General features: G+C 38.1%; 3 protein-coding genes across 7 annotated transcripts; 1 reads left to right on the top strand and 2 right to left on the bottom strand.

The window, feature by feature from the left end:
* Positions 1-101: 101 nt before the first annotated feature.
* LOC113203508 (uncharacterized) lies at positions 102-3360 on the bottom strand. Its single transcript, XM_026418242.2, has 2 exons — positions 2848-3360; positions 102-2564 (listed from the first exon to the last, which is right to left on the bottom strand). The coding sequence occupies exons 1-2, from the start codon at positions 3100-3102 to the stop codon at positions 450-452; spliced, it is 2370 nt and encodes a 789-aa protein (XP_026274027.1). The 5' UTR covers positions 3103-3360; the 3' UTR covers positions 102-449.
* An 888-nt stretch (positions 3361-4248) lies between these two features.
* LOC113203380 (transmembrane protein 184B) lies at positions 4249-12819 on the top strand. 4 transcript variants are annotated; one of them, XM_026418030.2, is made up of 9 exons: positions 4249-4387; positions 4689-5058; positions 5419-5584; positions 5671-5761; positions 5844-6011; positions 6117-6286; positions 6406-6644; positions 6728-6812; positions 9934-12819. In XM_026418030.2, exons 2-9 carry the CDS (start codon positions 4819-4821, stop codon positions 10131-10133), a joined length of 1359 nt encoding a protein of 452 aa, XP_026273815.1. In that variant the 5' UTR covers positions 4249-4387; positions 4689-4818; the 3' UTR covers positions 10134-12819. The 4 variants fall into 4 exon arrangements, with proteins under 4 accessions (XP_026273815.1, XP_026273816.1, XP_052122657.1 ...); XM_026418031.2 differs by having other exon boundaries at positions 4300-4434; XM_052266697.1 differs by lacking the exon at positions 4249-4387 and having other exon boundaries at positions 4455-5058.
* LOC113203381 (peptidyl-prolyl cis-trans isomerase E) lies at positions 12813-14594 on the bottom strand. Of its 2 annotated transcripts, none has more exons than XM_026418033.2 (7): positions 14428-14594; positions 13989-14158; positions 13729-13905; positions 13434-13640; positions 13152-13333; positions 13009-13075; positions 12813-12924 (listed from the first exon to the last, which is right to left on the bottom strand). In XM_026418033.2, the coding sequence occupies exons 1-7, from the start codon at positions 14456-14458 to the stop codon at positions 12856-12858; spliced, it is 903 nt and encodes a 300-aa protein (XP_026273818.1). In that variant the 5' UTR covers positions 14459-14594; the 3' UTR covers positions 12813-12855. The 2 variants fall into 2 exon arrangements, with proteins under 2 accessions (XP_026273818.1, XP_026273819.1); XM_026418034.2 differs by having other exon boundaries at positions 13434-13637; positions 14428-14593.
* Positions 14595-15201: the final 607 nt, after the last annotated feature.

Here is a 15201-nt window from a genome sequence, read left to right as displayed (position 1 = left end):
ACATTAAAAGAATTAGAGCAAGACTGAAATGAAATCTTGAAATTGTTTGAGGAAAACACATGGAAAAAGGAAGGGTCAGCAAGAAGAAACATAATGAAGAATACAAGTTTCAACAGTGCTTTAATTCTCTCATCAATCCCATCATTAACAAATTTCAGGTCAAAACTTGTACAGTCAACCAGAATCACCACATATGCTTTTGAGGTCCACTTAAGTTTGTTATAAACTTCAATAACTAGTAATATTCTTAATAAAAGTACCTTTTCATTATGAGGTAATAGTAACAAAAAATATATAACTAAAAACAAGTAAAACAATGCATTTAAAATCAATATGAGAGGACTACAAACATCAAGAAAGTCCATATTTATAACAAAACACAATGATTGGCAGTATTTTAAAAGGTAAACGAAAATACAAAACTTAATATAATATAATGTCCTTCACGATTAGATGAAATTGGTCCAAGGACTAGAGAGCCAGTCCACTGCCGATCCTACAATAGGTATATGTGAAGTTGTCTCAGTCTCTAAGGTTAATTTTACATCAGTGTCAACCTCATCTTCATCAAGCCATTCTGCATCTTCTGCCCCTGAGGGTTCATCACGAAAGAGACACAACAATTCTTTTCCTCTTCTGGCCAGAACACAAGCGGGTTGTATTTTAGACAAAGGCTCTGAGAACATTCCATGAACAAGCTCTTTATGCTTCACAACACCCTTTTTGGAAGTAAAATACAATCCACACATTGAACATGTTCTATCAGCTAGATGAGGCAATACAGTAGGACAGAAATAATCATATGGTGTTTTTACAAAATTCTTTTGAGATGGATTTATTTGCAGTGACAGGCGAAGAAATAGAGGGCAAAATTTGGCATGGCTCCCCCTTTCAGTTGCTACCAAACCAGAGGAGCTTTGCCACAATTTGCAAGGAGGAGGAAGAAAACCTTCAGGCAAAATACAACGTAAGCTACTTCTGAGCATACCACAACAATCTGGATTACCACACTTCACAATTTGAAGGAGGTATTGAGATTCCCTTACATGTCGACAATACCAGTCTGCATTTTCTTCTATCCGAGTGATCCACTGAGGGCCTGAGATTTGTTCTGCTAATACCACATGACCATCTATTACAGTCGAGTTCCATACCTCAGCCAAGATTCTACTTGCACCAATGAAGTTTTCCATTTCTAATTCTTTATTGACAGATCGACCTTCATCATCCAAATGGCTTCCACATCGATCATGGGGAATGACAAGATCTGTCAGTTGTTGACTAAGAGAGGCTAATCGCCTTTCAGTACGATTTTGTCCATTCTGCCCTGGTGCATCATTGACAAGAAATAAAGCATCTAGGTCATACTCTCTGAAATGTTTGATAGCACGTGAAATCTGTTTTGCATAACGAGCACTCTCATCAGGTCCACCATTAATTGCTAAAATTATTACTGGCTTTACAGCTCCGTGATCATTCTTGGCCATGCTGCGGAAAGCCTCTAAATGTAAAAGTCTGTCAAAATCAGAGGCATGTGCATCTGCTGCAGGTGTTTCTTGACTTCCTGACCTTATGGCAACATAAGTAGGTCCAGAAAATTGAACAGCCTGGGCATCACCCATACTCTGACTATTTATAACTATACCTCCATATATAGAGGGGATTAACTTTTGTTGGTCGGCAAGAAGAGATTGAGTATCAGGAAAGCACACATTGTACTCCATTCGCATCAAAAGTGGTGCTTGTTTGCATGGGGCAGTCATTCCCAGGGATACTCTTGCTCTACAGTCTTGAGTTAGATAGAAAACTTCCTGGGGTCCTAGTAAGGAGGCAAGAGAATCCAAGAAGTTCAGAGTGGCAGCACAAAACTCTTGATCAGGGTGGCCTTTCTGCACTTCTTTGGTGTCGTTTAAAGTGACTGGTACTGTGGCTACATGTCTTTTACCCTCTCGGGTGTTTGCATTTTGGGGCTGTAAACGTAAATATGTAGCACTCCTGGAGATAGAAAATCCTGCTTTTAGTAGTTCTTGATGAAGTGAGTCCAAGGTCTTGCAACTTCTTATTTTGTCAGATTTGTGTTTCTCTTCCTCTGACTTCCCAGACACAGCAATATCTACTATGGCTTTCAGAAGTTCAGGTTGGTTCTCTTCCAATCTAGGACGTCCAGGCCCGTCCCGAATTTTAAGTTTTACAGCCATTCCTGGGTTTTCTGCACAAGCTGCCTTTATTTTGGTCTTGAATGTTTCTCTGAATTTTTTCTGTCTCTGGGCATTGCGTTCTTTTTTACTGAGTGCTTTTCTCTCTTCATCAAGTTCCATTTTGACCATTCTAATTTTGCTTTCTAGCTCATCATCAGCACTACTTGCTTCTTTTCGTTGATTCAGATTATTTAGTTCTGCTTCAAGGGCATAAATTCTTTTCAGGGAGGTTTCTTGGGACGGCTTGGTGTATTTTCTCTTCCCATGGATGTTGAGTTCATCCTCACTGGAACATTTCTCTTCATCCAAAAGATTATTGCAGTCTCCATATTCAGGACTTGTACTAACAATGGAGTTACTCGGAATCTGTAGACAGAGAGAGGCAACAAATTAGTAAACATGTTTGTTTTGGTTTGTTTTTTTTGTTGTTTGTTCCATTAAAACTTGGAAGTATAATAGAAGTGAAACAACAGCAGAATTAATAAAAAATTATTTAACTGGCAGCTATGTTGCTAAAGGTAGTTAGTAAGAAGACATAGATATAGAAGATTTTCTTTGATATTTTGACAGCAGCCAAAACCGATTAGAGGTTAAGTGTATTCCAACTGGCATTCAGTTCAAGTCACAACTTGAGTAAGGTGATACTTACCCTTGTTCCTGAAAGACTTCTGGTGCTTCTTCCTCCCCCGTTGCTGGTGTTGCTGTTCGCTTCTGCCATATAAGCCTCGATTCGACGGTTAATCGACTCTTCGAAGATGGCCTGGTCTTGGTGCTCGGCGCGCACCCGAGTCCACTCTTCGGTGGCCTCCGCGGCAGCTGTCAGAGGGGGCACGGTGGGGTCCTTCTTCTTGTAAGCGTCAAAGAAGCGTCGGTACAGCATCCCCATGCCCACATTGGACGTCATGGTGACGTCTTGACACCCGTCCGTCACTTGGACCGTCCGGGCGCTTGACGCTGACCCCCGCGCTGATGACGAGACGCCAGTGCAGAGTCGTCTGTCACCGCGTCGTCTGCAACGGTGTGCAACTCGTCTGCTGGAGTAAAAATTTTACGCGCAGAATCGCGCGGAGGCGTGTTCGCAGGAAAGCCGGGTGGCACGTTACAGACAAGCCGTATGTCTCACTATGACTAATGAATATGCTTGAGTGTGACAGAGAAAGGAGTACTCCCGGCCTCCACTCACACCAGCGCACCGCCGTTACGTAACGTTCAAGCGCACGTAACACCCGGCGCCCCACCCCTTTGCATCACATTCGCAGTGCCTGGGGGGGGGGGGGGGGCTCCATGGCTTGCTTTCCTGCAGGTTCGTACTTGTGTTCCGAAAATTGCGTACCTTCCAGGTATGGCTTTTTAGCTTGTTGTTTAGTTAAGTGTTGGATTGACTTTTTTGAGATTGGGGGGGGGGGACGGGTCCTAAATAAAGGAAGTAAATTATGTGTGGTGGTCGTTCCCTGTACAGGGACGTCCCGCTTAACAGCCGTTAAGCGCGCGCGCTTGGCTCTTTCCCATCGCACAAGCAGTATGTATCGTGATCAATTATAAATTGGCTTGCAATTAACGGTTCCTGAGGTAAAGCGAGAGCAACTAGGGACGTTAGGTCCGTCGGGCACCCTTGCCCTTAGAGAGACTTCTAGTCTCTCTAGGCACCCTGCCACCCACCACGCCACGCCGCCGGTGACGCTGGGCGGGCCGACGGCTCCACACAGCTGCTTGATGGTTTGCCTACCCAGCGCTTTGCAGGCGCTATTATTATGAGAAGCCTTCCGCACGTCACCTTTTACTTTTTACACGCCTAACGTGAACTTTTCTCCGAAAAAAAACAAGTGAGTTTTAAAAGAAAGAAAAGCAACCTCTTGCGGCAATTATGTTTCACGAAAATTTTAAAACTCGCGCTTGGTACGAGAGTCTTCTGTTTAGTTTTTTGTTTTCGAGAACATTTCCTCGATTCGGTCCAACATGGCGTTAAAAATATGAGGCCTATCATTATTAAAATTTTAAAACGTTAGTTTTAATAAACATTTCAGTCTTCACCTCTCCAATTCATTCTTTTTTAATTGTAAGAAGTCTGGTCGCAGCATACACTCCATCACTCCATAGCCAACTCAACTCGGAGGAAAGATTCACAACCACAACAACAGCAGAAGTCAAGTGAAGTGTATCTTGGTGACAATTCTCTTCAGATTTCTGAGGTCTGAACACGATAAGCTCCATTCTACTGCATATTATCCTGTTTTAGGTATTATGGTTAATTTTTGGTCAGTTTTAAGTATACTTTGTCCTTAATAAGTACCTTTGTGGGATAGTGATTGACCATACGGAGTCGAGTCTTAGAACGTTTTGATAAAAAGTGATAAAAAAGTGTGGCAGAGGCCTATGACATATTCTGTGTGCTAAATTCCCAGCAATTCTTGTAGTTTGTTAGCTCTCCTTTCATAATGGTTACCCGCATTTGATTTTCTTTCGATCCCAACGGTACTAAATCTGTTAAAGAGGGTCAGCGGGTTAAGCAGACGTAAACAAGACAACGGATTGGGGTGCTAATCCAGCCCAGCTGTTGATAACAACATGAGAAGTTGGCCCGCAATCTAGTACAACGCCAACGCTGACGCATAGTTCAGTCATGGGTGTCTCCACGCCGTCGTCCACCTCCACGTCTAGCCTGGTCTCCACGGTCAGCACGCTGGCTAGTGGATTGGCCCTAAATGCCACTGCTGCTGTGATGGGCAACTCTGCAACACCTCCAGCACACCCTAGCCCAGCAACTGCTGTGCAAACACCTCCTATATTCCTGCAGACGAAAGCTGCGCAGGTCATTGCTGGAGTGTTTGTGTTTATTGCCCTGTTTCTTACGTGCCAACAGGTAAAGTGGTTGTGATCTGTGTATGTTAAATGGGACATTGACCCCAATGCCATCTTTTGTGCACTTGACCTTGCACTTAAACTTCCCTGTGGAACGCCTACATCTATGAACCTAGTTAATGTATCTCTCACTCCAAAGGCTACAAAATTTTGTATTTAGTTGCTCACAAGATATTTGTGAAATTGCAGCAATCAAAAACTTAACCCCTTGAATGTGTGGCTGTAGCTCTACAACTATCATTCATTTCGCAATTTTCAATGTCCCCGTGCCCGTTTTCCGTCTATTCTTTTCTTTACTGGCCCTTTGCATTTAACCTCCTTCTTAAAGGGTATAGATTTAAACAGCTATTTATTTTTATAGATCTATCGGCACTTGCGATGGTACACAAACCCAGCTGAACAGCGATGGATTGTTAGAATTCTGTTCATTGTACCAATATATGCCCTTCATTCATGGGTCAGCTTGTTGTTTTTCAACTCTGAGAGCTATTATGTTTACTTTTTCACCATCCGAGACTGCTATGAAGGTATTAGTGTACTTTTTTTTGTAAGTTTGATTTATAATTTGTTAGTAAATCGTAAACTGTCATTATATCTCCTCTCTTTTTTACAGCGTTTGTCATTTATAATTTTCTGAGCCTATGTTATGAATATCTTGGAGGTGAAGGTAATATAATGAGTGAAATAAGAGGAAAGCCAATTAGGTACGAATATTGTGCAATAGAAACTTATGAAGATTATGCTTTAAGTATTTATTTATGTCTAACTTGATATTTTTGCACCCAGATCAAGCCTGCTTTATGGCACGTGTTGTTTGGTTGGGAAAACTTACACCATTGGCTTCCTTCGTTTTTGTAAACAAGCTACATTACAATTCTGTCTTGTCAAACCACTAATGGCATTTGTCATTATCATTCTACAATCCTTTGGTCATTTCCATGATGGTGATTGGAGGTGAGCTTATACTCATCCACAGACTTCAACTGTACACACTGTTAATGATTTTAACTGTCAACTTAAGTCTTGTTTTATTGAAACACTTTGCATCTATTTTTTCAGTCCTGACGGCGGGTACCTGTATGTCACTATCATCTACAACATTTCAGTCAGTCTTGCTCTCTATGGCTTGTTCTTATTCTATTTTGCCACTCGTGATCTCTTGACTCCATTTGAGCCTGTACTGAAGTTTTGCACTGTCAAATCAGTCATTTTCTTTTCATTCTGGCAAGGTAAGCAAAACTTATTTGTAGTCTGACTGAAATATGATATAATAAAAAAAAAAAAAAAAAAAAAAAAAATGCTTGCTGTTGCATGGTTACTCATACTGTAACATACTTCACTGCTGTAGGTGTGCTCTTAGCTGTTTTGGAGAAGGCAGAAGTAATATCCCCAATTATTGCCGGAGATGTACAGCACATCAAAGCTGGTACAGTGTCAGCAGGCTATCAAAACTTCCTCATTTGCTTAGAAATGTTGGCTGCTGCTGTAGCCTTGAGGTATGCCTTCCCATATCACATCTATGCTGGTTGCATTAGTGATGGTAGAGGCCGTTCAGTGACAATGCAAAGCATTTCAAGCAGTTTAAAGGTATCCATCACATTACATCTCATCTTCTTTTTTCCTTCACAATTGTGTCAGTCATCATTTAACTTTCATGCTCTTGTGCACAGGAAACAATGAATCCAAAAGACATCATGACTGACGCTATCCACAATTTCCATCCGCAGTACCAACAGTACACACAATACAGTTCCGGTGAGTAAGCTTATCGTTCGCTGTAGTCTTCACAAACTTTCAGCAAAAGTCACTCTCAACAAATTCTAAAACTAACCAGTCAACTTACAAGAAAAATGAATGTGCTTGTGAAATCAATTCAACCCCGGTAAAATGTAAATGTATGCCAGAATAGCTATGCTAGGGAAAATCCTTTGAAGTAGTATTTTGGGTTGTTGGTAAGAAAAGGTCCGCTCATCATGGAGAATACCAGCCCTAACGGGTAAGCATCAAATGTGGTCCCAATTGTTGACAAAATATTTCAAACTATCCCACCTTATTTAATATCTGCCCATTTCTACTCTATCACAACCGGTGTGAGATGGGATGTATTTCATATTTCTGTACATAATGCTCATCACACATGTTCTTTGTTATTATAGAGCATGTTGCCTGGTGGTAACTAGATAAAAGTTCAAACACTTTTAAAGGAAATGTGCTAAAACTTTCTTGAATTCTGTTTTCCCTTTTGTTAATAGAATTGATTTTTGGTAGCAAGTTATTTGATTTTAAATTTCACCATGTGTCGACTAGGACAGAATTTCAGTAGTAGTCTTTTTGCTTTGTCCCTGTTATTTATGCGCAGGCTTAGTCTATTGCATGCATTTTAATGTGTCTTTTGCCTTAAACTTTCGTATTAGAAAGGACAGTGTCAAACTACCTGCAATATAGTTATCACTGCTTAGAAGTTAATTGGTAATATACCAGGATGTCTCTGATTTTTATATTTGCCGCCTCTTTGCATTTGCTGCAGAAGTTTTATTTGTTTTTGCCTATCTTTTCATATTTTTCCTTCATGTATTCTGTTTTTCTTTTGCAGAGTTGAATTCAAGTCAATCGTATGAAAAGCTTTAAGCTATATCTGCTTGCGGCCGCGACCACATTTGCGTCTTGCATGACTACAGGGGATCATATCTTCAGCTAATAACATAGCTTTGAGGGCCTTTATATTTGCCATCATATTTATAGAGGAGCCTATTTTAACTACCTCACAGGAGGCGTCAACGAATTTATTATCTAGTTCTGTGTTTTTAAAAAGATTTTATAAATTTTACCAGTATTTAATTTTTTTCATATTGATTGAGGTAATCTTGACCACCCCTGAAATCTTCAGTTTGCTTTCACTTACACATTCAAGGAAATGTGTCATTAATATTTGATGTTACTTGTGAAGAGAAAGATACTATTTTTTCTTGTTAGATTTAGTTAGCAGTATTTAGCTTAATTGAACCGTACTTAATGGCATCACTGTCAGCATCCTCTGTTCTCTTAGTGGACCGAAGCTGGATTTCCCCTTTTAACTACTTGTTTTTTTAATTATTTATTTTATGTTTTTTGTCATCTTGAAGTTTGAGAGTACCAATTCAGCTGTTTTTAATAGAGATGAAACATTTTATTTGCATTGTGAGAAATTCATTAAGTCACATGTTTATCAAAACCAGGGTTTGCTGAAGGGATGTCATTTTTCTTTTAATCAAAGGTACTGTATTGTTTTGACAAAGATTCATTTTTTATTCCATTAACTAAAAATAAATCAAGTTACCATTTTGTAATGACTAAAGTATTAAACATATTTGACCATGAATGCAGCTGACATTTCACCAAGTTTTTAGTACGTATTAATGCCTGAAGGGTGACTGGAAAGAAATGCCACTAAAATTGCTCACAAGTTTTGGTTGAAAACAAAGCAATTGATCAAGTTTTAGCCAGTGACTTAATTACATGTCACTACTACTAGAAAGTAGTTGTTTAATTACAGCTTTAATTTTTTACGTTCTTAACTATTGTACTTAACTTGGGAAGGAAACGGGTTGGTTACAAATTGTATTTCTATTTTTACACCTGACATTTTACTAAATTGAAAATGTCGGGGCCCTAGAAGCAGCACTTATATACATATATTGTACGGTATTTACATTACCCGTATAAGTTCTTTCTTGTTGGCAAACTATTTTCCTCTGAGGCCTGATGAGAAAGTGGGGAAGAACAAGAGCTAGATGTGTTGTAATATCTTCCCTATACTTAAAGTTTTTGCTTAGGAGAATTTTACAAAAGAAAGGAGTGGCTTATGTGGGGCATTGAATGTGCATTCCTTTTTGCATTTTGAGCCTTGACTCTTCTACTTAATTGTGTAATGTGCTTCTAAGTTCTGTTCTGTAAAGCCGGATAGAATACTGTATATTGTGAATTTGAATAGTGTGGCTTTTGCTGTCTAAAGACTTGTCTATAAGGTGTCAGATTCCCAGCGGCTCTTATATTCCTAATAAAATTTTAATTGGTGCTAGCTACTTCTGTGTGCATGACCAGCATGTTCTGTTGACATAGAGAAAGTAGATTTTGTGAATGGCATTGTGTGTCTGGTGTTCTTTTAATTGTAGCAAGCAAGGTTGTTTTTTTCTTTTTTTTTTTTGTTTCTTTCAAAGAAACGTAAAGTTTGAAGTGATGTTTTATGTTTTAAAAGACAATTACGATTTTGTAAGATGTTGATGGACCATCAGTCCTATACCTTAAAACTCCTCTACCTATCCATTTGCCAAGGCCAAGGTATTCATTTTACCATTTGTATTATCTAAGTTTCTGGTTATGATGCAAAATTTTACCGCAAGTAAATAATGAGAGTGGCAATTGAAATTTAAAGGATCTTGCATTGTAGCATAACTATAATAGGTAGCTATGCTTGTTCTAGATTTCTGCATGTTAATAATGTTCAGGGAGAAGTATTTTGTCTTCGTATGTACTTGATTGTGATGAACTCTGTGAATCGTTAGTTTTAATTCTTTTTTATGTTTTGAAGTGCCTTTCCTTATTATACACATGTCAATAAAATACCACTATCTTCATTACAATGTTTTTGCTCTTCATTGTGCCACAAACCAAAATATTATTTTCTTCTAGTGGCGCTTGATTTTCAATTATAAAACTAGTGTTCATAAAATGGGCTCCACTATTCTTTATCAATTATCATATTTATATATGATTGTTTATCATTTGCTTGAGTGCTGCCCGTGTTTGATTTGAACAACAAAACACAGTACATATATCACAATATATAAAACATACTTTGCTGGTCATGAATAAACATTTTACCTCTGTCTTGTTGCAGGTGGATCTCATGGCCCTCGCGGAATGCGCATCAACAGTTATGACCCTGATGAGGTACCTGGTGAGCAGCAAGGAAAGTCGACATATGGTGGGCAAGTGAATAATCAGCGAAACAAACCCTCATCTCAACGGGTTGCAACAATATCGAATCAGCACAATGAAAAGACTATGCTCTTGTCATCTGATGACGAGTTTCAATGAACATATTTTTGCTTTGCTAAGCTTGTACTCTAGCAACTTATGATTGAAACATTGACTACCTAAATCTCTTTGTACCATGTGTTGGTAACTTCTTGATGATTTTGCTTACTCTTTAAAACCTTGTGGTAAACATCTTGATCTTGCAAATTTTTTTTACCACTTTAAATATACAATGTTACTTTAGAGGTTTCTTGTTTTTGTTGGAGCTTACCAAGGATCAAAGACTTATTCAGGTTGTTTCACCTAATGTGCCTTGGTTTTACTGAGTAGTGCAAGATCAGCACAGCTCCAAGAATGAAATGTTCATTTGCATACAGTTTTCCTCTCACTGAATCTCCTCTACATTGTTGCATACTTAGCCTTGCATGAGACTGAAACAAAATTGATTTTTAAGTGTCTGTTTTTTAAAAAATAAGCTATCAGGTACCAGTACTTTCTTGTAGTAAGATGTCATCAAATTTAGGAAAGTTCCTACTCTAATCAACGCAGTTCAATGTACCATTCTGCACACATAGCTGTGGTCATTACGCCATGCCTTACGCTAAGCCCATTTCTGATGTTTTTGTGTTTGGAGTACTTATTTATGTTTGCAATTTGTTACCTGGCTCTGCTGAACATGCTCAGCTTTCAGACGTTTTAAGATGTAATGAAGCAAGTAATGAGGCTGAGTATATTTTACATGTCAATTTCTATATGTCTTGTTAACCACTTGTTTTTGAAGAAAACAAATTTCTTGTTGTAATTTTTTGAAGTACTAATTGCTTGGTAGCTGGCTTTTGGCTACGTGATCATGGGCTATGATGGTTTACTTATCTCTTTCTTGCTGTGTGTCTCCCCATGATCTATACAATCCAATATTCAACATGTTGCTCCTTCAATGTTTTGTATGCACATTCTTGGTGTCATATTACTCACTGTTGAATTATTAGTTTTCTCCAGTTGAGATTTGCTTGGCATGTTGATTGGCCGGTAAGAAAGTGTGTAATTAGTTACTGAGTAACCACAATGCTTCATTTGGCTTTTATTGTTGTACTCTTTGAGAATTTTTCCTGAGAGGCTAGTCATATATAGGTCTGGTCAAGTAGACCATGTTATTGTGTTTTGTTTCATTTTGTTGGGAAAAGGCCCAGATGGATCATTGAAGTTACTCAGGTCGACGATGTGATTGTTAAAGGTATTTTTCTATTTCGTACATACTGTTCTATGTTATGTGGAAGGTGGGTAAAATGGCTTTATGCCAAGATTTCAAACACATCACAAGAACCTCGCTTGAACATAAAACAAAACATCCATTCAAATATGGAATTATAAGCTACAACAGAATTGATCTATTTGCAATTCTTGCTTTTATATGTATAGAACGTTACCATTCATAAGTTGTGATCTACTTTGGGACAGCCGTGAGCTCCCTCCTAGTAATGCCAAAATCTGTAGAGGTTTGTTGAATGAAGATTGGAAGTTGAGAATTTTTCTTTAGTTATTGTATTTCTATTGGGAAAGTTGATTTTTGTGACATTTGTGATAAGTACATAATTTCCTAAGAGAGGGAACTTTTTAAGAAAATTCCTATGTTTCCTTTTTTTAATTTTTTATTGAATATTTTGTTATGGTTCACCTTGAGTTTTATCATATTTATGTGTTAAAGACTATTCTGATGTATTATCTAACTGCTGTCTCTTGTTAAATGTATTTTTTTTTTTTTGCTATGACCTTTGGTCAGTGGTTGGTCTTTAACTGTTAATTAAAGAAAGACCGATGTCCTTTCTACTGTTGTGGATGGCATTCTATCTCCTGTGATTTCGAATTTAGTACAAGTAGTTGATCTGATCCTCTGACTATTATTTTGCTGGACTGTTGTATGTCCATTTTCGTTTTTTGTACTGGGCTTTTGTTCTTAGGCCATGATCAACCCACAGTTACTTTGTATCAGTTTTCTTTTGTGTTGTATCCCAGGGAACAGAGAAATGAGGTCAATATTAAAATTTGACCACCTTCCATGACGGCTACTTGGTATCGCAACAGACCGTGAAGACGCCAAAATTTATATTTGGTGTCAATTTTACTAATCTGTTCCCTAGGGTGATGGTGTGGTTTGTTTTGTTCTATTGAGATATATTTTTCTATGGTTGGATGAGGAAGAAAGACATGAACTGAGAGATATAAAAGTAAATTAAAATATTGGTGCATTGTATCTCCTTTTGGTAGTACCATTCCATCGTTACTGAAAAAAAAAGTTGCTTTTTCCGGCAAAACTATATAACATTTTGGGAGTGCTTTTAATTACCATGTAATGTGGGTGCAACTGAAGCAGCAAAGTGCATTACCATGGAAACTGAAACTTTCCATTTTTCAGCTTTTCCATCATTCCTCTTTGTTCTCATACATGTCATTACCTTAGTTTATCATGGCATAATTTTTTGCCAGAGCCTTCTTTACAGATGCTATGAACTTTGTGTCTCCCAGATAGGTCTACTAACTTGATTCAACCTGAGAAAGATTATTTTGTTTCTAGATCAGGGTAAAGTAGTTCTTAAAAACTTTTCGTTACATTGTGTAACAGTCACTTCATCTTGTTGACAAAAGTGTGATTGGCATTTAAATTGACAGTCTAATTCTTCATTATAATGTATATTACATATTATGGATAATTTAAAAATTGCAAATAAAATAAGTGTGAGGTAAAATACATTCATGGTTTTTAATATTTGAAATCAAAACCTTTCTATGACAATTCTCCACAGCCTGAAATGACCACCTTTTCTGTAGTTGCTCCGCCTTTACTTCCATATTTCTGTGGGAGGTGGGAAAACAAAAGTAGTTGGTAAAAATCAGAATGAAGCCAATAAGTCTAATCTAAGAAGTCAAAATATGTTACCTCCATTTTCTTTAAAACATCCAGACCACTGATGACATGACCAAACACTACATGTTTTCCATCCAGCCTGTGTAACAAGTGGCACAAGATATTAGTTGCAAAATTAACCAATTTAAAACAGTAACTCTTCTTTCAATAAATACCAGTCTGTTTTTGCTGTGCAGAGGAAAAACTGAGATCCATTTGTTCCTGGACCAGAATTAGCCATGGATAATGTTCCTGGTCCTGTATGTTTCAAATCAAAATTTTCATCTTCAAATTTCTTTCCATAAATGGACCGTCCTCCTGTTCCATTGTGGTTTGTGAAATCTCCTCCTTGACACATCTTTAAATAGTTAAGGAAAATGTACAAGAAAACTGTACCTCAGAATCCTTTTGACCAATTTCAGCACTCATGGTGTGTTCTATAAATTATAAAAGGATACAAAGCCTGGAATGATACGATGGAAAGAACTGCCTTGATATCCAAATCCCTTTTCATGGGTGCAAAGACATCTGAAGTTTTCAGCAGTTTTGGGAACAACATCTGCTCGTAACATCACAATTACTCGCCCCAACTCAGACTTTCCTGCTTTAATGTCAAAGTAAACCTGTGGGTTTTTGGTCTTCTTCTTTTCTCCAGCTTCATTCTGCTGACAATCAAGAGAAAAGTTCCTATTTACTACTAGTCAAAAGATTATTACTTCAAAAGCCAAAAGAAGAAAAAAAAAGCGAATTCACCTTGTCTTTATCTGCTGAGTTCGTGCTTTTATCATCTGGTTCTGTATCAAGGGTTTCCCCTGCATGCTCTTGAAGCCATTTGTCATCTGACCATACAGGTTTAGAGGACCCTTCTTTGATTCTCTGAGGTTTGGCAATATTCACACGAATAGTTCGTCCAAAGAGTTCAGAGTCATTCTATATCACAAATATAAAATTAAAGGATGGTATTCAGAAGGCAAAGAAGAGCAAACATTTAAACTTGAAGACCAATATCATACCATGTTATCAATAGCTGCTGCAGCATCCTCTGCCGCTTCAAATTCTATAAAAGCAAAACCCCTGTGTTTTTCTGATTCATAGTCAAGGGGAATTTGAACATCTACAATATCACCAAACGGTATAAAAGCAGCATGTAAAACTTTCTCATCTACTTCTTCTGCAAGACCACCTGTAAAAGAAATGTCACATGAGGCACAATCAGAAAATAACTAAGTGCAACCTAAGCAACTAGAAATAAGATGCACACCCATATAAATTTTTAAAATAGGTAATATTCCATTAACAAGAGTACTTCAACATCAACTTATTGCTCAAAATCAAGACTTTAGCAGCATTTTAACCTAGCATAAACACGATAGGTGCTCGTTAAAATTTCCCACGGTTAAGCAACACATGAAATCATGATGATAAAAGTGTCAATCAGGGAGTAATACTAACCGACATAAATAGTTCTCTTTGGATTCGACATGTTTCTCGTAGTATCAGGTACTTTTTTCAGACCGGTCGTATATTTGTTTATGTTTGATCGCTCGAACGTTTCGGAAACGTAGCGCCATCTTGATCTTCAGATCTTCGCCGCCTTTACTTAATGAAAAAATAGTTGTTTCCAGAAGGCGCGGTAAATTTATACCGCAAGGACAAGAATCAAATGGATCAAGAGTGGCTAATCTTGCCGGTTTTTATCAGAAAGAATCAAAAGCAAGAATAAGTAGTTGCTCATTGGAGTATTGGGTGGCGTTCGGGGCACACTTTGATTTGATTTATCGAAATGGGATCCTTGGAAATCCTTCATCATATGATGGATATCCTTCACCAACTTAAAGGCTGCTGCAAAACATTTCGGTATAGGTCACTCCAAAAATTCATTCTTTGCTCAAACATGTGAGCCCGTAATGTGATGTTGAAGTCAATGTCCAAATAAACGTCATTTTCAAGAGAATTTTGTTCCCATCGGACACAGTTGATGTCTTGGTCAGGCGTCGGGTCTCTGTGAAATTGCAGAACGAAAATCAGATATTGTGTCTTCAGTGGGACGGATGACAATCCCAATCCTACCCATTTTTGATGAAGTTGACCCATAACGATACTAGTCTGCGCTGCGTTAGTATTTCTGGTGATTCGTCCGGCAGTAAAACTGGAGGAAGTACCTTCACGTTAAATAAGTATCCAAGCTCATCGGCATGGCCCACCCCTAAAGGGGATTGGGGGGGG

The sequence above is a fragment of the Frankliniella occidentalis genome, unplaced genomic scaffold, assembly GCF_000697945.3.
Source record: "Frankliniella occidentalis isolate FOCC.00 unplaced genomic scaffold, Focc_3.1 Scaffold41, whole genome shotgun sequence".
NCBI classification, from domain to species: Eukaryota; Metazoa; Arthropoda; class Insecta; order Thysanoptera; family Thripidae; genus Frankliniella; species Frankliniella occidentalis.
The sequence above is the reverse complement of the archived record's forward strand: the minus strand, read 5'-3'. Positions and strand labels throughout refer to the sequence as shown.